The 21,314-nt window shown below is 39.1% G+C and overlaps 6 protein-coding genes across 6 annotated transcripts; 2 read left to right on the top strand and 4 right to left on the bottom strand.

The window, feature by feature from the left end:
- Positions 1-92: 92 nt before the first annotated feature.
- On the bottom strand, positions 93-2,296 carry LOC131989243 (uncharacterized). Its single transcript, XM_059354431.1, has 6 exons — positions 2,251-2,296; positions 1,778-2,119; positions 1,605-1,646; positions 1,393-1,503; positions 1,267-1,301; positions 93-215 (listed from the first exon to the last, which is right to left on the bottom strand). The coding sequence occupies exons 1-6, from the start codon at positions 2,294-2,296 to the stop codon at positions 93-95; spliced, it is 699 nt and encodes a 232-aa protein (XP_059210414.1).
- A 1,114-nt stretch (positions 2,297-3,410) lies between these two features.
- Positions 3,411-5,703, bottom strand: LOC131989975 (uncharacterized). Its single transcript, XM_059355354.1, has 6 exons — positions 5,627-5,703; positions 5,154-5,495; positions 4,982-5,023; positions 4,770-4,880; positions 4,617-4,679; positions 3,411-3,520 (listed from the first exon to the last, which is right to left on the bottom strand). Exons 1-6 carry the CDS (start codon positions 5,670-5,672, stop codon positions 3,411-3,413), a joined length of 714 nt encoding a protein of 237 aa, XP_059211337.1. The 5' UTR covers positions 5,673-5,703.
- Positions 5,704-6,788: 1,085 nt separating this feature from the next.
- LOC131989241 (uncharacterized) lies at positions 6,789-9,510 on the bottom strand. The gene is made up of 6 exons (XM_059354430.1): positions 9,465-9,510; positions 8,556-8,897; positions 8,373-8,414; positions 8,161-8,271; positions 8,035-8,069; positions 6,789-6,911 (listed from the first exon to the last, which is right to left on the bottom strand). The coding sequence occupies exons 1-6, from the start codon at positions 9,508-9,510 to the stop codon at positions 6,789-6,791; spliced, it is 699 nt and encodes a 232-aa protein (XP_059210413.1).
- Positions 9,511-10,624: 1,114 nt separating this feature from the next.
- LOC131990023 (uncharacterized) lies at positions 10,625-12,969 on the bottom strand. The gene is made up of 6 exons (XM_059355405.1): positions 12,924-12,969; positions 12,421-12,762; positions 12,247-12,288; positions 12,035-12,145; positions 11,882-11,944; positions 10,625-10,734 (listed from the first exon to the last, which is right to left on the bottom strand). The coding sequence occupies exons 1-6, from the start codon at positions 12,967-12,969 to the stop codon at positions 10,625-10,627; spliced, it is 714 nt and encodes a 237-aa protein (XP_059211388.1).
- A 1,958-nt stretch (positions 12,970-14,927) lies between these two features.
- LOC131989240 (immunoglobulin kappa light chain-like) lies at positions 14,928-17,286 on the top strand. Its single transcript, XM_059354429.1, has 3 exons — positions 14,928-14,958; positions 15,059-15,424; positions 16,355-17,286. The coding sequence occupies exons 1-3, from the start codon at positions 14,928-14,930 to the stop codon at positions 16,801-16,803; spliced, it is 846 nt and encodes a 281-aa protein (XP_059210412.1). The 3' UTR covers positions 16,804-17,286.
- Positions 17,287-17,772: 486 nt separating this feature from the next.
- Positions 17,773-21,279, top strand: LOC131989812 (immunoglobulin kappa light chain-like). Its single transcript, XM_059355146.1, has 3 exons — positions 17,773-18,111; positions 18,209-18,574; positions 20,831-21,279. Exons 1-3 carry the CDS (start codon positions 18,081-18,083, stop codon positions 21,277-21,279), a joined length of 846 nt encoding a protein of 281 aa, XP_059211129.1. The 5' UTR covers positions 17,773-18,080.
- The last annotated feature ends 35 nt before the right edge of the window (positions 21,280-21,314 follow it).

Here is a 21,314-nt window from a genome sequence, read left to right as displayed (position 1 = left end):
GTAAATCAACCCACACATAAAACCCCAATAGCAGATTATAATAATAAAGCATTAGTTCCACTGTGAGCTGCAGTTCCAGATGTTTCCTGAGTCTATCTGGTGGCAGCATACACAACATCTGGCTCCAGCTCTCTCTCACATGCAGGCCTGCGGCTTCTTTTTGGCTTTGCCTGGAAACGTAGAGCTGCGTAGTTCAGTTCATCTGCACCCAGATTCTGCAAATCAGAGTATTTAAGAGTCACACACTGTATCACACACAAATTAGTGAATTTGTAGATAGTTCCACAAATGAATCCTTGAAGCTGAGTGTTAACCATAGTTTAGTAGAAATCAGAATAACAAAAATATTCTTAATAGAATCCCAACTGTGTTGCACAATTTATATTAAAACTAAGAAAACTCTGTTTGATAGTTGAAACCGATGTCACACAACGCACTTTACAGCCTTTGGAAGAATAGATGAATTGAGCCAAATGCTAGCAAAACCACCTTATTTTTCTATTTGAATGAACCTCAACTATCAGTTTAGAGTTCAAAGATTACAGCTGAAACACGTCTTCCACTATTCTTGAAATGTTCATGTTCAGACTTGAAGACAAGTTCATTTTCCAGAACTAATCTTTCCAAATATTCCAAAACTACATGACTGCAGCACAAATCGCAGATCTTGCAGTGTTACGAAAGTGACAAATAATTTGCAATCCGTCCTGTGATTCACATATGCTCCCTAACTTAATGGGTCCTTTGTTGGCCCATGCAACACACTTCCTACATTAGCATTAGTCCAACGGACCCAATAGTCCAAAGAAGTGATCTTTGTCTAATCGTAACTACGTGGTTTTTCCTGCTTAAACCTAGCTATTCCTTAATCATAGCATTTTAACATAATTTATTTCCTAGAAAACCATTGACAGTTTCCAGTTTGTATTTTTCAGACTATTGGGCTGGCTGATCGTATATCTTTACATCTGAACAATGAGCGGTACTGATTCCGTTAAGATTCATGATATCAGGCCAGTAGTGTTTCCGTAATCCTGCTGACAGACTAACAAAGCTGAAAAAATAGCCCTTTGGAAAATATAATTATAATTCCAGATCACAGCTGAAATTATAATTTACATTATGATTTAATGGGAACAATTTTACTTTGAGCTAAACTGTCTGACACCACATGCAGCAGCTCAGGACAATTACAGACTTATCATGTGTTCAAATGCTACTTTAAAATCACGACACACAGTTTATATACATTGATGCTAGGTTTACCTTGTTTGTTTCTTGCTGTGGTTTTCCATTTACAGCTACGGCAAAAGACAAAAGTCTGATTAGTTTATCATAACTGACCATATACTGTCCTTTGGATTTGTTCAACAAACTAAATATCAACGGTACCTTTCTGAAGTTTCCTGTTTTTAACAGCCAGGACAATGACAGCTATAATGAGGGAAACAGCAAGAAAACCCAGGATCACACTGATGAGGATTGTCAGTCCATTAGGCTCATCTATGAGAAAAATAATAGAATAAAACTCTAATTAATATGTTATAGACATGATTAATAACTGGCCCTGTGGTAACGTGCAAAACGTAAATGGAGAACCTTACTTTCAGTTGAACAATCCAGTTGATCATCATATTCATCGTTTCCTTAAAAAAACAATGGGAATGATCATTGTTTTGACAACTTAATCTCTTGTTGGTCTATACGCTGTTTTCATACTATAACTTTGAGATCTACTGTAATAAATTGAGAAAAAGAGGTTTAACCACGATCTTACCTTGAACGATTAAATATGTTGCATCGGTAATGACTGTATGTGAGTTGATGTAAAACCCACAGAAATACACTCCAGAGTCAGATAGATCCACATGCTTGATTTTAAGAAAGACAGTTGAGACATTGGAGCTCATTTCAAATCCATTGTGAAATCCATCACAGTATGAAGGCGTGCTATCTGCCCCGTACATAGAGGAGATACAGCTGGGCTTGGTTCTGTTGATCATTCTGAACCACTCTGTCTGAGTTGGTCCGCTGGACATGTTGTCACACGTCAGAGTGACTTCTCCACCAGGCTGGACCTCGACAGTCCGAGACTCAGAACCTGAGACAGAGATCCAGCCTGAAACAAAGACAACAAGAGTTTTGCCCTTGAACATATACTGCAGCAGTTACTGTATCAAGGCAACAATGACACATTCTGGTTACTGGTTACATGATTGGTGCTGAGAAAAATCCAGTGGCAGTACTTACTGAGGCTGCAGAGAAGCAAAGCTGTTATCAAAGTAAAGCTCTTCATTGTGCGTTTGATCGTGTCGCTGCAGGAATAGCTTGTACCACTGAGCTCTTATAAAGGAGTTTTGAGAGGCGGGGTATCTTTTGATTCATCTTGACGCTCACACAAACCTGCCAGTGCAGAGCTTTGGCTCAATATGAGACAAAGGTTGCTTCAAAGAATTGTAGATGCATAAAGAATAACTCAAGAACTAGCAGTCTTTTGCAGTCAAAATTAGAGACCTGTGGTGTCAAATTTAATGCATTAGAGCTGCGATCTCTGATGTCATGAGTCCAATGGTCATCCACCAATGTCTGGGCCCCAGATAGTAATGTTGCTAAAGGGTCCATTCACTCTGCATCTTTAAGAGTGTCAGATTAAAAAAACAGAGCAACAATTGTTTTTTTTGTTGTTGCTTTAACAGTTAATAAATGTAAATAAATGCCAGAAGTCAAGTAATTACAAGGGAGACATGAGCCACACAAGTTACGTAGGAAGTCATTTACTTTTGTTTTCACATGGGACACGAATCCCGTTCCCTTAGTTGAAAGTCTGCTGTTTGACCCATCCACTCCCCACCTTACCTCCCTCCCTTCTATTTTCAACCAGTAGAGTTGCCCCCTGACCCCAAAATAAAATGTTTGTGTCAGTCCTGTCTGTTTGGTTTTGAATGCAGAATATATTCTCTGTGAATATATGACTATATAGCTCAATTTGGTCAGTTTTCACAGTTTAGTTTTGAACTTTCCACAGAACTGTGACTTCAGAGACCTCATGATCTTTACCTCAGTTGTACTCAGACCACACTGAGCTGTCTCTTCCTGCCAAACAAGTGATATACACGTCACTCAATCCTTCCTCCACAGACCATTTCACTCTTCTTGTAAATATGTCTGCCACCAGTGTCCTCTCTGACTAGTCCTCCATCAAGCACACTCTTTTTCCTCTCCAAAAACAAAATAAGGATGGACACTTTAACTGAGACACAGAGTCACTGGATACAAAAACATTATTCCAAATGTATTTATTTTTGTCAGTAAATCAACACATACTCAACCCACACATAAAACCCCAATAGCAGATTATAATAATAAGCATTAGTTCCACTGTGAGCTGCAGTTCCAGATGTTTCCTGAGTCTATCTGGTGGCAGCATACACAACATTTGGCTCCAGCTCTCTCTCACATGCAGGCCTGCGGCTTCTTTTTGGCTTTGCCTGGAAACGTAGAGCTGCGTAGTTCAGTTCATCTGCACCCAGATTCTGCAAATCAGAGTATTTAAGAGTTACGCACTGTATCACACACACTGTGGGTGATTTTGCTAGAAGTCCATAAAATTTGTAAATTTGAAGGTAGTTCCACAAATGAATTATTCAGACTAAGATGAGTGTTAAACATAGTTTATTCATTCATTCTTTCATTCATTCATTTATAATTCATTTATTATCTTTAACTGCTTATCTGATCTCTCGGGTCGCGGGGGGCTGGAGCTGATCCCAGCTGACATTGGGCGAGAGGCAGGGTACACCCTGGACAGGTCGCCAGACTATCACAGGGCTGACACATAGAGACAGACAACCATTCACTCTCTCATTCACTCCTACGGACAATTTAGAATCACCAATTAATCCTAAACTGCATGTTGTTGGACTGAGAGAGGGAGCAGGAGTACCCACACTGATGGGGGGATTACACCACATTACACCACCGTGTACAACCATAGTTCAGCTAAAACAAATCATATTTTAAATAGAATCCCTACTGTGTTGCACAATTGAATTGAAAACTAGGAAAAAATCTGAGAAAATTACTACGCATTTTTAGCTGTTGCTATAACTGCTAGTTTTTTTTTTTTAACAAAATATGCGGTTTTGCTAGCATTTGGCTCAGTTATTTTTTTTACTTGAATGAACCTCAACTTTCAGTTTAGAGTTCAAAGATTATAGCTGAAACAAGTTCTCCACTATTCTTGAAATGTTAAACAGCATTTTAACATAATTTATTTTCTAGAAGAATGTTGACAGTCTCCAGTTTGTATAATCTGACGATTGGGCCGGCCGACCTGTATAACTTTACGTCCGAACAATGAGCGGTCCTGATTCCATTAAGATTCATGACATCAGGCCAGTAGTGTTTCAATAATCCTGCTGACAGACTAACCAAGCTGAAAACATGAGCTCCTTTGTGAAGATAAATATTGTTCACTGCTGAAGTTATGATTTATGGTACGATTTAATGGGAACAATTTTACTTTGAGCTTAACTTCCTGTCTGATGCCACATGCAGCAGCTCAGGACAAAGATTACAGACTTATCATGTGTTCAAATACACCAAAACCACGACACGGTTTATATACATTGATGCTGGGTTTACCTTGTTTGTTTCTTGCTGTGGTTTTCCATTTACAGCTACGGCAAAAGACAAAAGTGTGATTAGTTTATCATTACTGACCAAATACTGTCCTTTGGATTGTTCAACGAACTAAATATCATCAGTACCTCTCTGAAGTTTCCTGATTTTAACAGCCAGGACAATGACAGCTATAGTGAGGGAAACAGCAAGACCACCCAGGATCACACTGATGAGGATTGTCAGTCCATTAGGCTCATCTATGAGAAAAATAATAGAATAAAACTCTGTTTAATATGCCTTAGACATGATTAATAACTGGCTCTGTGGTAACTTGCAAAATCTAGTCGGAGAACCTTACTTGCAGTTGTACAATCCAGTTCACCATCATATTCATCGTTTCCTTAAAAAAATGGGGATGATCATTGTTTTGACACAATTTAATTTCTTATTGGTCTTTACTTTGTTTTCATACCATACATTTGAGATCTACTGTAATATATTGAGAAAAAGAGGTTTAACCACGATCTTACCTTGAACAATTAAATGTGTTGCATCGGTAATGACTGTATTTAGGGGGATGTAAAACCCACAGAAATACACTCCAGAGTCAGATAGATCCACATGCTTGATTTTAAGAAAGACAGTTATGTTGTTTGAGCTCATTTCAAATCCATTGTGAACTCCATCACAGTATGAAGCGGTGCTATCTGCCCTGTACATAGAGGAGATACAGCTGGGCTTGGTTCTGTTGATCATTCTGAACCAGTCTGTCTGAGTTGGTTCGCTGGAAATGTTGGCACACGTCAGAGTGACTTCTCCACCAGGCTGGACCTCGACAGTCCGAGACTCAGAACCTGAGACAGAGATCCAGCCTGAAACAAAGACAACAAGAGTTTTGCCCTTGAACATATACTGCAGCAGTTACTGTATCAAGGCAACAATGACACATTCTGGTTACTGGTTACATGATTGGTGCTGAGAAAAATCCAGTGGCAATACTTACTGAGGCTGCAGAGAAGCAAAGCTGTTATCAAAGTAAAGCTCTTCATTGTGCGTATGATCGTGTCGCTGCAGGAATAGCTTGTACCACTGAGCTCTTATAAAGGAGTTTTGAGAGGCGGGGTATCTTTTGATTCATCTTGACGCTCACACAAACCTGCCAGTGCAGAGCTTTGGCTCAATATGAGACAAAGGTTGCTTCAAAGAATTGTAGATGCATAAAGAATAACTCAAGAACTAGCAGTCTTTTGCAGTCAAAATTAGAGACCTGTGCAGTCAAATTTAATGCATTAGAGCTGCGATCTCTGATGTCATGAGTCCAATGGTCATCCACCAATGTCTGGGCCCCAGATAGTAATGTTGCTAAAGGGTCCATTCACTCTACATCTTTAAGAGTGTCAGATTTAAAAAAAAGAGCAACAATTGAGTTTTTGTTGTTGTTGCTTAAACAGTTAATAAATGTAAATAAATGCCAGAAGTCAAGTAATTACAAGGGAGACATGAGCCACACAAGTTACGTAGAAAGTAATTTACTTTTGTTTTCACATTGGACACGAATCCCGTTCTCCTGGGTGAAAGTCTGCTGTTTGACCCATCCACTCCCCACCTTACCTCCCTCCCTTCTATTTTCAACCAGTAGAGTTGCCCCCTGACCCCAAAATAAAATGTTTGTGTCAGTCCTGTCTGTTTGGTTTTGAATGCAGAATATATTCTCTGTGAATATATGACTATATAGCTCAATTTGGTCAGTTTTCACAGTTTAGTTTTGAACTTTCCACAGAACTGTGACTTCAGAGACCTCATGATCTTTATCTCAGTTGTACTCAGACCACACTGAGCTGTCTCTTCCTGCCAAACAAGTGATATACACGTCACTCAATCCTTCCTTCACAGACCATGTCACTCTTCTTGTAAATAAGTCTGCCACCAGTGTCCTCTCTGACTAGTCCTCCATCAAGCACACTCTTTTTCCTCTCCAAAAACAAAATAAGGATGGACACTTTAACTGAGACACAGAGTCACTGGATACAAAAACATTATTCCAAATGTATTTATTTTTGTCAGTAAATCAACACATACTCAACCCACACATAAAACCCCAATAGCAGATTATAATAATAAGCATTAGTTCCACTGTGAGCTGCAGTTCCAGATGTTTCCTGAGTCTATCTGGTGGCAGCATACACAACATTTGGCTCCAGCTCTCTCTCACATGCAGGCCTGCGGCTTCTTTTTGGCTTTGCCTGGAAACGTAGAGCTGCGTAGTTCAGTTCATCCGCACCCAGATTCTGCAAATCAGAGTATTTAAGAGTTACGCACTGTATCACACACACTGTGGGTGATTTTGCTAGAAGTCCATAAAATTTGTAAATTTGAAGGTAGTTCCACAAATGAATTGTTCAGACTAAGATGAGTGTTAACCATAGTTTATTCATTCATTCTTTCATTCATTCATTTATAATTCATTTATTATCTTTAACTGCTTATCTGATCTCTCGGGTCGCGGGGGGCTGGAGCTGATCCCAGCTGACATTGGGCGAGAGGCAGGGTACACCCTGGACAGGTCGCCAGACTATCACAGGGCTGACACATAGAGACAGACAACCATTCACTCTCTCATTCACACCTACGGACAATTTAGAATCACCAATTAATCCTAAACTGCATGTTGTTGGACTGAGAGAGGAAGCAGGAGTACCCACACTGATGGGGGGATTACACCACATTACACCACCGTGTACAACCATAGTTCAGCTAAAACAAATCATATTTTAAATAGAATCCCTACTGTGTTGCACAATTGAATTGAAAACTAGGAAAAAATCTGAGAAAACTACTACACATTTTTATCTGTAGCTATAACTGCTAGTTTTTTTTTTTTTTTTCAAAACAAAATATGCAGTTTTGCGAGCATTTGGCTCAGTTATTTTTTTTACTTGAATGAACCTCAACTTTCAGTTTAGAGTTCAAAGATTATAGCTGAAACAAGTTCTCCACTATTCTTGAAATGTTAAACAGCATTTTTACATAATTTATTTTTCTAGAAGAATGTTGACAGTCTCCAGTTTGTATAATCTGACGATTGGGCCGGCCGACCTGTATAACTTTACGTCCGAACAATGAGCGGTCCTGATTCCATTAAGATTCATGACATCAGGCCAGTAGTGTTTCAATAATCCTGCTGACAGACTAACCAAGCTGAAAACATGAGCTCCTTTGTGAAGATAAATATTGTTCACTGCTGAAGTTATGATTTACGGTACGATTTAATGGGAACAATTTTACTTTGAGTTTAACTTCCTGTCTGATGCCACATGCAGCAGCTCAGGACAAAGATTACAGACTTACAGATCATGTTTTCAAATACACCAAAACCACGACACGGTTTATATACATTGATGCTGGGTTTACCTTGTTTGTTTCTTGCTGTGGTTTTCCATTTACAGCTACGGCAAAAGACAAAAGTGTGATTAATTTATCATTACTGACCATATACTGTCCTTTGGATTTGTTCAACAAACTAAATATCACCGGTACCTGTCTGAAGTTTCCTGTTTTTAACAGCCAGGACAATGACAGCTATAGTGAGGGAAACAGCAAGAAAACCCAGGATCACACTGATAAGGATTGTCAGTCCATTAGGCTCATCTATGAGAAAAATAATAGAATAAAACTCTGTTTAATATGCCTTAGACATGATTAATAACTGGCTCTGTGGTAACTTGCAAAATCTAGTCGGAAAACCTTACTTGCAGTTGTACAATCCAGTTCACCATCATATTCATCGTTTCCTTAAGAAAATGGGGATGATCATTGTTTTGACACAATTTCATTTCTTATTGGTCTTTACTTTGTTTTCATACCATACATTTGAGATCTACTGTAATATATTGAGTAAAAGAGATATAAAAGAGGCTTAACCATGATCTTACCTTGAACAATTAAATGTGTTGCATCGCTAGTGACTGTATTTGAGGTGATGTAAAACCCACAGAAATACACTCCAGAGTGAGATAGATCCACATGCTTGATTTTAAGAAAGACAGTTGAGACGTTTGAGCTCATTTCAAATCCATTGTGAAATCCATTACAGTATGAAGGCATGCTATCTGCCCCGTACATAGAGGAGATACAGCTGGGCTTGGTTCTGTTGATCATTCTGAACCACTCTGTCTGAGTTGGTTCGCCGGAAATGTTGGTGCACGTCAGAGTGACTTCTCCACCAGGCTGGACATCGACAGTCCGAGACTCAGAACCTGAGACAGAGATCCAGCCTGAAACAAAGAGAGATTTACTGCTCAAATGGTTATTCACCACAAAACATCTAAATTAGGTCAATATAAAGCAATTTCTTTGTTTAAAGATAGCAGTGGGTTTCTGGATAAAATATCATAATTTTCTGTGCTGATCAAAATCATTTAATATCAGTACTTACTAAGGCTGCAGAGAAGTAAAGCTGTTATTAAGGTGAAGCTCTCCATTGTTCGTATGATCGTGTCACTGCAGGGGCAGTCTATATCACTGTAAAGGGGCTTTTATTTGTAAGGGGCGGGTACTTCATTAGTCATGCAAGGAAGCTCAAATCTGTCAGCACAAGATATCTGTGCTAGATATTTGTAATGCAGATGGTCAGACATGAATAAATCACATAAAGTTTGAGGGGCTGGACCTCGACAGTCCGAGACTCAGAACCTGAGACAGAGATCCAGCCTGAAACAAAGACAACAAGAGTTTTGCCCTTGAACATATACTGCAGCAGTTACTGTATCAAGGCAACAATGACACATTCTGGTTACTGGTTACATGATTGGTGCTGAGAAAAATCCAGTGGCAGTACTTACTGAGGCTGCAGAGAAGCAAAGCTGTTATCAAAGTAAAGCTCTTCATTGTGCGTTTGATCGTGTCGCTGCAGGAATAGCTTGTACCACTGAGCTCTTATAAAGGAGTTTTGAGAGGCGGGGTATCTTTTGATTCATCTTGACGCTCACACAAACCTGCCAGTGCAGAGCCTTTGTCTCAATATGAGACAATGGTTGCTTCAAAGAATTGTAGATGCATAAAGAATAACTCAAGAACTAGCAGTCTTTTGCAGTCAAAATTAGAGACCTATGGCGTCAAATTTAATGCATTAGAGCTGCGATCTCTGATGTCATCAGTCCAATGGTCATCCACCAATGTCTGGGCCCCAGATAGTAATGTTGCTAAAGGGTCCATTCACTCTGCATCTTTAAGGGTGTCAGATTAAAAAAACAGAGCAACAATTGTTTTTTTTGTTGTTGCTTAAACAGTTAATAAATGTAAATAAATGCCAGAAGTCAAGTAATTACAAGGGAGACATGAGCCACACAAGTTACGCAGAAAGTAATTTACTTTTGTTTTCACATTGGACACGAATCCCGTTCTCCTGGGGGAAAATCTGCTGTTTGACCCATCCACTCCCCACCTTACCTCCCTCCCTTCTATTTTCAACCAGTAGAGTTGCCCCCTGACCCCAAAATAAAATGTTTGTGTCAGTCCTGTCTGTTTGGTTTTGAATGCAGAATATATTCTCTGTGAATATACGACTATATAGCTCAATTTGGTCAGTTTTCACAGTTTAGTTTTGAACTTTCCACAGAACTGGGACTTCAGAGACCTCATGATCTTTACCTCAGTTGTACTCAGACCACACTGAGCTGTCTCTTCCTGCCAAACAAGTGATATACACGTCACTCAATCCTTCCTCCACAGACCATGTCACTCTTCTTGTAAATAAGTCTGCCACCAGTGTCCTCTCTGACTAGTCCTCCATCAAGCACACTCTTTTTCCTCTCCAAAAACAAAATAAGGATGGACACTTTAACTGAGACAGAGTCACTGGATACAAAAACATTATTCCAAATGTATTTATTTTTTGTCAGTAAATCAACACATACTCAACCCACACATAAAACCCCAATAGCAGATTATAATAATAAGCATTAGTTCCACTGTGAGCTGCAGTTCCAGATGTTTCCTGAGTCTATCTGGTGGCAGCATACACAACATTTGGCTCCAGGTCTCTCTCACATGCAGGCCTGCGGCTTCTTTTTGGCTTTGCCTGGAAACGTAGAGCTGCGTAGTTCAGTTCATCTGCACCCAGATTCTGCAAGTCAGAGTATTTAAGAGTCACACACTGTATCACACACACTGTGGGTGATTTTGCTAGAAGTCCATAAAATTTGTAAATTTGAAGGTAGTTCCACAAATGAATTATTCAGACTAAGATGAGTGTTAAACATAGTTTATTCATTCATTCTTTCATTCATTCATTTATAATTCATTTATTATCTTTAACTGCTTATCTGATCTCTCGGGTCGCGGGGGGCTGGAGCTGATCCCAGCTGACATTGGGCGAGAGGCAGGGTACACCCTTGGCTGGTCGCCAGACTATCACAGGGCTGACACATAGAGACAGACAACCATTCACTCTCTCATTCACTCCTACGGACAATTTAGAATCACCAATGAATTCTAAACTGCATGTTGTTGGACTGAGAGAGGAAGCAGGAGTACCCACACTGATGGGGGGATCATGCACACAGAAGCACGAGCTAACAAGGTCAAGAAACCTAACAAGCGAGCTAACCATTACAACACCATGTACAACCATAGTTCAGCTAAAACTAATCATATTATGAATAGAATTCCCAACTGTGTTGCACAATTGCATTGAAAACTAAGAAAAAATCAGAGAAAATTACTACGCATTTTTAGCTGTTGCTATAACTGCTAGTTTTTTTTTAAACAAAATATGCGGTTTTGCGAGCATTTGGCTCAGTTATTTTTTTTACTTGAATGAACCTCAACTTTCAGTTTAGAGTTCAAAGATTATAGCTGAAACAAGTTCTCCACTATTCTTGAAATGTTAAACAGCATTTTTACATAATTTATTTTCTAGAAGAATGTTGACAGTCTCCAGTTTGTATAATCTGACGATTGGGCCGGCCGACCTGTATAACTTTACGTCCGAACAATGAGCGGTCCTGATTCCATTAAGATTCACGACATCAGGCCAGTAGTGTTTCAATAATCCTGCTAACAGACTAACCAAGCTGAAAACATGAGCTCCTTTGTGAAGATGTATATTGTTCACTGCTGAAGTTATGATTTACGGTACGATTTAATGGGAACAATTTTACTTTGAGCTTAACTTCCTGTCTGACACCACATGCAGCAGCTCAGGACAAAGATTACAGACTTACAGATCATGTTTTCAAATACACCAAAACCACGACACGGTTTACATACATTGATGCTGGGTTTACCTTGTTTGTTTCTTGCTGTGGTTTTCCATTTACAGCTACGGCAAAAGACAAAAGTGTGATTAATTTATCATTACTGACCATATACTGTCCTTTGGATTGTTCAACAAACTAAATATCACCGGTACCTGTCTGAAGTTTCCTGATTTTAACAGCCAGGACAATGACAGATATAGTGAGGGAAACAGCAAGACCACCCAGGATCACACTGATGAGGATTGTTAGTCCATTAGGCTCATCTATGAGAAAAATAATAGAATAAAACTCTGTTTAATATGCTTTAGACATGATTAATAACTGGCTCTGTGGTAACTTGCAAAATCTAGTCGGAAAACCTTACTTGCAGTTGTACAATCCAGTTCACCATCATATTCATCGTTTCCTTAAAAAAGAATGGGGATGATTGTTGTTTTGACACAAGTTAATTTCTTGTTGGTCTTTACGCTGTTTTCATACTACACATTTGAAATCTACTGTAATATATTGAGAAAAACAGGTTTAACCATGATCTTACCTTGAACAATTAAATGTGTTGCATCGGTAATGACTGTATTTTTGCCGATGTAAAACCCACAGAAATACACTCCAGAGTCAGATAGATCCACATGCTTGATTTTAAGAAAGACAGTTGAGACGTTGAAGCTCATTTTAAATCCATTTTGAAATCCATCACAGTATGAAGGCTTGTTATCTGCCCCGTACATAGAGGAGATACAGCTGGGCTTGGTTCTGTTGATCATTCTGAACCAGTCTGTCTGAGTTGGTCTGCTGGAAGGGTTGGCGCACGTCAGAGTGACTTCTCCACCAGGCTGGACCTTGACAGTCCGAGACTCAGAACCTGAGACAGAGATCCAGCCTGAAACAAAGAGAGATTTACTGCTCAAATGGTTATTCACCACAAAACATCTAAATTAGATCAATATAAAGCAATTTCTTTGTTTAAAGATAGCAGTGGGTTTCTGGATAAAATATCATAATTTTCTGTGCTGATCAAAATAATTTAATATCAGTACTTACTAAGGCTGCAGAGAAGTAAAGCTGTTATTAAGGTGAAGCTCTCCATTGTTCGTATGATCGTGTCACTGCAGGGGCAGTCTATATCACTGTAAAGGGGCTTTTATTTGTAAGGGGCGGGTACTTCATTAGTCATGCAAGGAAGCTCAAATCTGTCAGCACAAGATATCTGTGCTAGATATTTGTAATGCAGATGGTCAGACATGCATAAATCACATAAAGTTTCAGGTATGCAGTTTAAGGTACATGTCATGTCATGCTGCAGCAATTTTAGATGATATTGTATGTTTTCAGCGGGTGCTCCCTAAGTGAGGAGATGGAATATAAAGGGTGACGTAGTTCTTTTATGGGTGGGTGAAATGTCCTTAAAAGTAGCTTGCTATCTGGACGCCTTTCCATGAGATCAGGTTGATTTGACCCATCCTGCAGCCAATGATAGTCTCTTTGGTCTTGTCCACATTCAGTCAGTCAAACACTTGACTGACTGACTTGTCAATAGCAACTTCATGACATTACAGAAGCTGCTAGGTGTACAGTGTGAATAGCAGTGGACTAAGCATTAAACCTTGAGGGACGCCAGTGGTCAGCCTGATGAAGTGAAACGTGTTGTTCCCGCCTCTTTGTGCTTTGTCTGTCAAATCCAAAACCCCAGTGACAAAGAGAGGTTTTGACCACATATGTAGAACAGACACTGTCCCTTTAAAAGCCCACAGCTTTCATCACATCACAGGAACCACAGTTCATGCAAGCAATGCCATTCTCTCTCCTCTTGTGTAATCAGATGACGTTTACTCACCACATATTTCACCTTGTCCCCTCTTGGAGGCACTGCAGATCTATGTCCAGCAAAAGAGCCTGGTCTGAAAATAGTTTCTTTCCAACTGCAGCAAACACTCAAAACTTCATAAATCCAGCAATACCCCTCCTGAAGTTGTGAATTTAGGTCCTCTTACATGCTGTGCCAAGTCAAATTCCAATTAAAACTGGCCATTTGGTAATCCCCCTACTCTCAAAAATGTGTTTTGGTTACAGTCTAGAATAATGTATTAGCAGTGTCTATTTGCGAAGGGCTAGCACTACCTGGGGACCTTTAGTCATTTGTAAACTATATGGAGGTTGTCTGTTATCTTAATCCCAAGTAAACTCGCCATGTCCGTAATTTGTTATGCAAAGATTTCACTATAAAGGACTTACGATATTACTCCTAAGATAGAGGTCATGTGATAATATTAGTCCTTTGCAAATCGCTATCAGAAAAAAGCCCAATTGTTTTTTTTCTCATGCTTGTTTCTTTGGTAGATGGGTTGCAAATACCTCCTACTACTCAGGCATGTAAAATTACACGAATTGACTTCAAGGTGGCGCTATGACAATGAAGTTTAAATTTTTCAGCAACACGTCAGAAACCATTCAGCCAATTGTTCTGAAATATTGACAAATCAAAATTCTGAAACATATTACAGTCAGCAAAGTCGGTAAAATTGAAAAAAGTTTGTCAGGATCATTTACAAACAAATACATTTTGATCAAATTACTTCATTTTCTCAAATCTGCAATAACTCAGGATCGATTGAGATATAAACCTGAAATCCTTGTCACCTTTAGGAGTTTTGATTAAGCGTAACCAAAGTATTTGAAAATACATCCAAAAGATTTTTGTACTTTGTATTGTATATATCTTACTGTAAGAACAAACAAAACAAAACATTAAGCCTTTCCTTCTCATAACTCAAAAAACACAAATTTCACCATCTTCCCCAAAATAGGGGAACATCTTCAAAATACGTAAACATCTCTGAATATCCCAAAATGACATACACTTTTCTCTATAACAGTAACTACAGCTTCAGATGTACAGCTTCAAATTCACTTTCTATTGAGGGCATAATGGTTGTTTGAGGTGTCACACAGTTTGACCCTCTTATCAACCAATCAAATGTAACCTACATTTTAAGCTGGTGTCTGCTCTTTCACTCAAAACATTCCGTCCTTGAGAGCTCTGAGACGATGCACCTGTATCTGATCCTCTGTGGACTCAGTAAGTCTCTTAAAGTCACATATTTTCAGTATATTATTTATTTATGGCTAAAAATCAAATCTTCATTATGTTTCTATAACATTATTTCTGCTTGTCTTAGTTCACCTGCCGGCAGCGATCCAGTTGCCAGTTGTCAAACAGGACACTGGGGTTATATCTGCCAGTGTCGGGGACAATGTGACTCTACATTGTATCTATGACAGCCAAGTGGCAACACACTTCTCCTGGTACCGACAAACCTTTGGATCTGGACCTGAGCTCCTGTCTGCTGTTTACAAGTACGATAAACCATCCAAAGTGTTCCACTGGATGGAGGAGAACCCTCGTTTCTCTGTGCAGAGGGAGGAAGGCATGAACCATTTACACATCTCTGACGTCCACCTCTCAGATTCAGCTACATACTTCTGTGGAAGCTCACACTCCAACATAGTAGAGTTTGGAGCGGGAATCTTCCTAAGTGTCAGAGGTATTGTGCTTTAATTTATTGATTTTACTTATTCTAACTTTAAACGAAATGCTGAGGTTGCTATGTTTATTTGCTTGGATTAAAATGACAGTGTTTAGAGAAATAAATATGCAGCAAAATTCATAATAGTTTTAGACAGATGAACCGTCCAATCAACACCAATCAATTAGGTACGGCTCAAAAAGTTGATAAGTCTTCATATATTTCACAGAAAAATAACAGTTCTATATTGACAAGAAGGGGGTTTCTCATTTTTGACACCAAATATCAGCATGCATTTTTGGATAGCTTACTCAAGGTCTTGATGTCTTTTTCATTTGTCATTTAAATTTTTTTTATTTTCTGTCATCAAAAATGTCACTTGTTGACTCATAAGAAAGCATGGGAACGGCTATCATATACTCTATATACTATATATCATAATGTTCTAAGCTCTTATAAACTTGCATAATTTGAATAAATAAATTCAAATTTCAAATTCAATTTTATTTCAGGTTTATTTTTATTTTTAATTTGATTTATTTTTTTAATAGCTGTGGCTCAGTTGGTAGAGCGGGCTCCATGGTTGGTGGTTTGATCACTAACCACGACAGTCTACATGTCGAAGTATTCTTGGGAAAGATACTCCCGATGCTGCGTAGATCGGCGTATGAATGAATTCCTGATGGTGGCAGGTGGCACCGTTTAGGGTAGCCTCGGCCACCAGTATGAATGTGAATGAGTGCATCTCTAGTCTAAAGCGATTTAAGTGGTCGCAAAGGCTAGAAAAGCGGTAAACAGGTGCAGTCCTTTTACCATTATAGATTTATTTGTCCCCAACTCTGCCGCTCTATAAAAGTTGGGAGAATACTTATTAATGCATGTAAAAAAAAAAAGATTTTATGTGAAGTTTTATGTCTCTGAAAATAATCATCTTTCTGTTGCTTGTAGGACCCAGACTCAAGGAGGTGGTCCAGGGTCCAGTATCTGAGACCATCCAGCCAGGAGGCTCTGTGACTCTGAAGTGCACCGTTCACACTGGGACCTGTGATGGAGAACACAGTGTTTACTGGTTCCAACATGGACTTCAACAAGGACTCCTTCACACACACGGGGGCCGGTGTAAGCGGGCCTCAGCACCGGGGTCTCCTTCACAGAGCTGCGTGTACCATCTGCAGAAGACCAACCTGAGCTCCTCTGATGCTGGAACCTACTTCTGTGCCGTGGCCTCCTGTGGGGAGGTGCTGTTCGGTAATGGAAGCAAGCTGCTCCTCCAAGGTGACGTTGAAGTCCACATGGCTCAGATGAGAATCTTAGCGTGGCTCTCCATCATTAGAACTACGGTTCTCTTGTTCTTTGCAACTATTTGTGTCCTGCTGTACATCAGAAAGAGCAGGTGAAGTCTTTAATGCAGAGTTTGGCTCAGAATGCTTACGTATCTCTAAGTCTCTGTTAAACTCTGAGACCCAAGCCTTTATTTTATTGATGTACTTTTCTTTCTTCTTTTTAAACTTTTTTTTTACATTTAAGTTTTTGTGAAGTGTTGCAAAATTCCAACAGTGGGACTTGAGACTTAAAAATATGTCACCACGTTCTAACAAATTCCATAAATTACGCCCGATTGTTTCTGTTCTCATTCTTCTTAATCCTGAGCACATCTGCCATGTCTTTTTAATTTAAGCAAGAATCCCACTACACATTATTTACCCTATCTCATATTTCCATACACAGAGGTCATCAGATATTTTTCTGTGCAAATCGGGATTGGAAAACCACCCACTACTCAGGCACCTAAAATGTCTCTCATTAACCTCATGATGGCTCTTTGACAAACAAGTTTACATTTTTGCAATTATCTCCAATAATCAATTAGTCAATAATCATTCACCATTTTAATCTTTCAGTTCTTCAGCATCTTGTCTCCAATGGTCTCTGCTCTAAAAATGTTACTTTTTGCTACTTTTCTCAATTTTCTCAAATTCCCATTTTCAACAATTTGTCAGAAACTGGCCAACTGTCCTGAAGTGTTGTTAGGATCATCTATGGACCTTAATTTGTTAAAGAATTACTGATCAAATAATAACAAATTAGGTCAACCTACCTGAAATCTGAAATCCATGAAACATGTTCAGGAGTTGTGAAGTTGTAAAGACTTCAAAAAACAACCCAAACTGTAGTGACATTGTATACGGCATACTGTAAAAACTAACAAAACCAAAAAAAAAAGGCCTTTCCCCTTTAAACTATTAAAAAAACAACAACACATGCATCACAAATGACCCTGTTTTCCGAGCAAGAGGACATGGTCGAAATCAGCGCTTTCTTGCGGATGGCTCACTTTACAAGTTAACCAAAAGATGAACTGGAAACATTTTAATTATTAAAGTTCATGTAACCACAACTGACACGTAAAAGACATTTACTGCTCTCAGTATCAGTTGGTACCGCTTCAGAGATGGCTAAATGCCAAACCTCATGTTTCAGAGTAATGTTTTTCTCACCCCCTCTAAACTGCCTTTTTGTTCTGTATGTTAAGTCATTTTGTACTGGAGCCAAGACGGATGTTTGAGGTGTCACACAGTTTGACCCTCTTATCAACCAATCAAATGTAACCTACATTTTAAGCTGGTGTCTGCTCTTTCACTCAAAACATTCCATTCTTGAGAGCTCTGAGACGATGCACCTGTATCTGATCCTCTGTGGACTCAGTAAGTCTCTTAAGATCAAATCTTTTCAGTTTATTACTTTATTCCTAAAAATCAAATCTTCATTATGTTTCTGTAACATTATTTCTTCTTGTCCTAGTTCACCTGCCGGCAGCGATCCAGTTGCCAGCTGTCAAACAGGACACTGGAGTTATATCTGCCAGTGTCGGGGACAATGTGACTCTACATTGTGTCTACGACAGCCAAGTGGCGATGCACTTCTCCTGGTACCGACAAACCTTTGGATCTGGACCTGAGCTCCTGTCTGCTGTTTACAAGTACGATACACCATCCAAAGTGTTCCACTGGATGGAGGAGAACCCTCGTTTCTCTGTGCAGAGGGAGGAAGGCATGAACCATTTACGCATCTCTGACGTCCACCTCTCAGATTCAGCTACATACTTCTGTGGAAGCTCACACTCCAACATAGTAGAGTTTGGAGCGGGAATCTTCCTAAGTGTCAGAGGTATTGTGTTTTAATTTACAGATTCATACTGAATTTAACTTTAAACGAAATGCCAAGGTTGCTAAGATTTGAATTCCAAAAAATGTATTCAAGGTTTTTTATTTTTCATCTGAAGACTAAGCTTAATTAGCTTAAAGTGTAGATCAGAAGAAAAGCGTTTGAAGAAATAAAACAGAAATCATAACACTCATGAAGTTGATACATTTAAAAATATATATTTTCACTGTAAAATAACCAGATTAAAAAAAATGAATATACTAATATTAATGTAGACATAGTATCACAAAATCAATTTCTTAGTGCTTGAATAGATGTTTTTGGATATCTGGAGCAACTAAGAACTAAAGGAAAAGACAACCCAGTCAGTTGTTTTTGTGGGCTGCCTTGATCAGAAATCATGTGATCCGACAAGCAACTTCCACCAGCTTATGTCATGTTCAGCCTAATTAGAATATCCTGCCCCCATCTCAGTATCTCCACCCACAGCTTGAGCACAGGGGAGATATTGCTTTCTGACAAAGCCTTCTGCCAGCGAGCTTCAGTAGTAATAGTAATAGTAGTCTGAACAGCAGCACATCACATGCAGGGAGGAGGCTGTGGAGGGTCAATGGGTCAAATACAGGATTCAAACCTATGAGACTGTTTTTCAGTTGCAGTTTGTTTAGATTTAGACACCAAAACTACTTGATTTGGGTTTAGGAAAAGTTTTTTTTAGGATTTGTGTTAAAATAAATCCTTTCATTACAATAACTATATGTTAGACAGGATTTCTGGGTTGTTCAGCCCAGACAAACTATACCAAAACCTTTATTTACACTACAATCCCTTGTAGAAGATTATCAGAAAATTTGCCTCAAATCGCTTCCGGTTGTTAATGCATATTCAACACATACCATGTATGATACATAAGTGATGATGGAACAGCAATGATTGTCTAGAAATATTTGCTGTTATCCAATTTCAATTCAAATTCAATTGTTTCAGCAGTAGCAACATCAATGAAATAATCTTCAACATTTGTTTAATTACTATTATGGCCCAGTTATGCCAAATACATAACATATAATATGTATATCTATTGTATATACTCTACCGAAATGAACATTTTACACTTAATTTAGCATCTACTTGAAAGCAAAAACAAAATACCCCCCCCCCCCCCCCCCCCCCCCCCACACACACACACACTTTATTTATTGGTTTTCACAATTGAAAATAATACATCATATATACAGAAATAAAGACGAACAACCTTTTCTCCCACCCCCCACCCCAACGGACATGCAGAAAAAATAAATGAATAGAAATATTAATAGGCATTATATCATCGGCAAAAACAATCAAAACAAACCAAAAACAACAACAAACAAACAAAAAATAAGTAAAAATAAATAGCAATATATTTGTGGCATATAGGACATACTTGTTCATGCAGGTATGTAATAAAAGGTTGCCATATCCTGCTGAAATTATCAAAATTATCTTCTTTTTAATATATATATATATATATATATATATATATATATATATATATATAATTGTAAATACATTTAGAAAGTATGGGGACAAATGTTGGTGCCTTAAACACGCTGTTGTGTATGCAAGAATGCTGCCGTTTTAATAGGCTGGATTGTATTACATACATGCTGCTGATTGAATATCATCTCGGAGAAAATGTAGCACAAAGCCTGTGGCTCACTGTTTGAGGAAACATGTTGTTCAATGCAGGAAACCAGCCTTCTGGCAGGCCCTGACAACTTTTTTCATTCAGAGGCTATATTGAACTCAGTTCTATCGCCACAGTGAATTTACTGATATTAATCGAGAAGACCTAACATTACACAGTAGCAACCAGGTCTGGTCATATTTCATGAACTTGTCAGGAAGAGAGAACTCACACTCCAAAGTTTTCAAAGGGTTTGATAAATACCCAGGAGTATCACTGTTACAGACATGCCCACTTTATGTAAATCCCATGCAGTTTGGGACAGAAATGCAAGTGCAGTTTTTCCCATGCACTACAAATGTCTTTTTTTCTCCTACTGAATTTGAATACTTCTTCTTACTGGGGTCCCTAAACAGTCTTGGAATTGCATAAATTGGGTGTGACAGGAAAGCTGAGACTCTTATGGATTCAATGAGCCCAGTTTTATTCATGTTTAATCATGTTAGTCCCCATTGAAGTATTTCATTGTAGTAAAGACCCCTAAATATGTTTCATGTCTCTGAAAAGAATCATCTTTCTGTTGCTTGTAGGACCCAGACTCAAGGAGGTGGTCCAGGGTCCAGTATCTGAGACCATCCAGCCAGGAGGCTCTGTGACTCTGAAGTGCACCGTTCACACTGGGACCTGTGATGGAGAACACAGTGTTTACTGGTTCCAACATGGACTTCAACAAGGACTCCTTCACACAAACGGGGGCCGGTGTAAGCGGGCCTCAGCACCGGGGTCTCCTTCACAGAGCTGCGTGTACCATCTGCAGAAGACCAACCTGAGCTCCTCTGATGCTGGAACCTACTTCTGTGCCGTGGCCTCCTGTGGGGAGGTGCTGTTCGGTAATGGAAGCAAGCTGCTCCTCCAAGGTGACGTTGAAGTCCACATGGCTCAGATGAGAATCTTAGCGTGGCTCTCCATCATTAGAACTACGGTTCTCTTGTTCTTTTCAACTATTTGTGCCCTGCTGTACATCAGAAAGAGCAGGTGAAGCCATTAATGCAGAGTTTGGCTCAGAATGCTTAC

This window comes from Centropristis striata, chromosome 17, assembly GCF_030273125.1.
Source record: "Centropristis striata isolate RG_2023a ecotype Rhode Island chromosome 17, C.striata_1.0, whole genome shotgun sequence".
Lineage (NCBI taxonomy): Eukaryota > Metazoa > Chordata > Actinopteri > Perciformes > Serranidae > Centropristis > Centropristis striata.
The sequence above is the reverse complement of the archived record's forward strand: the minus strand, read 5'-3'. Positions and strand labels throughout refer to the sequence as shown.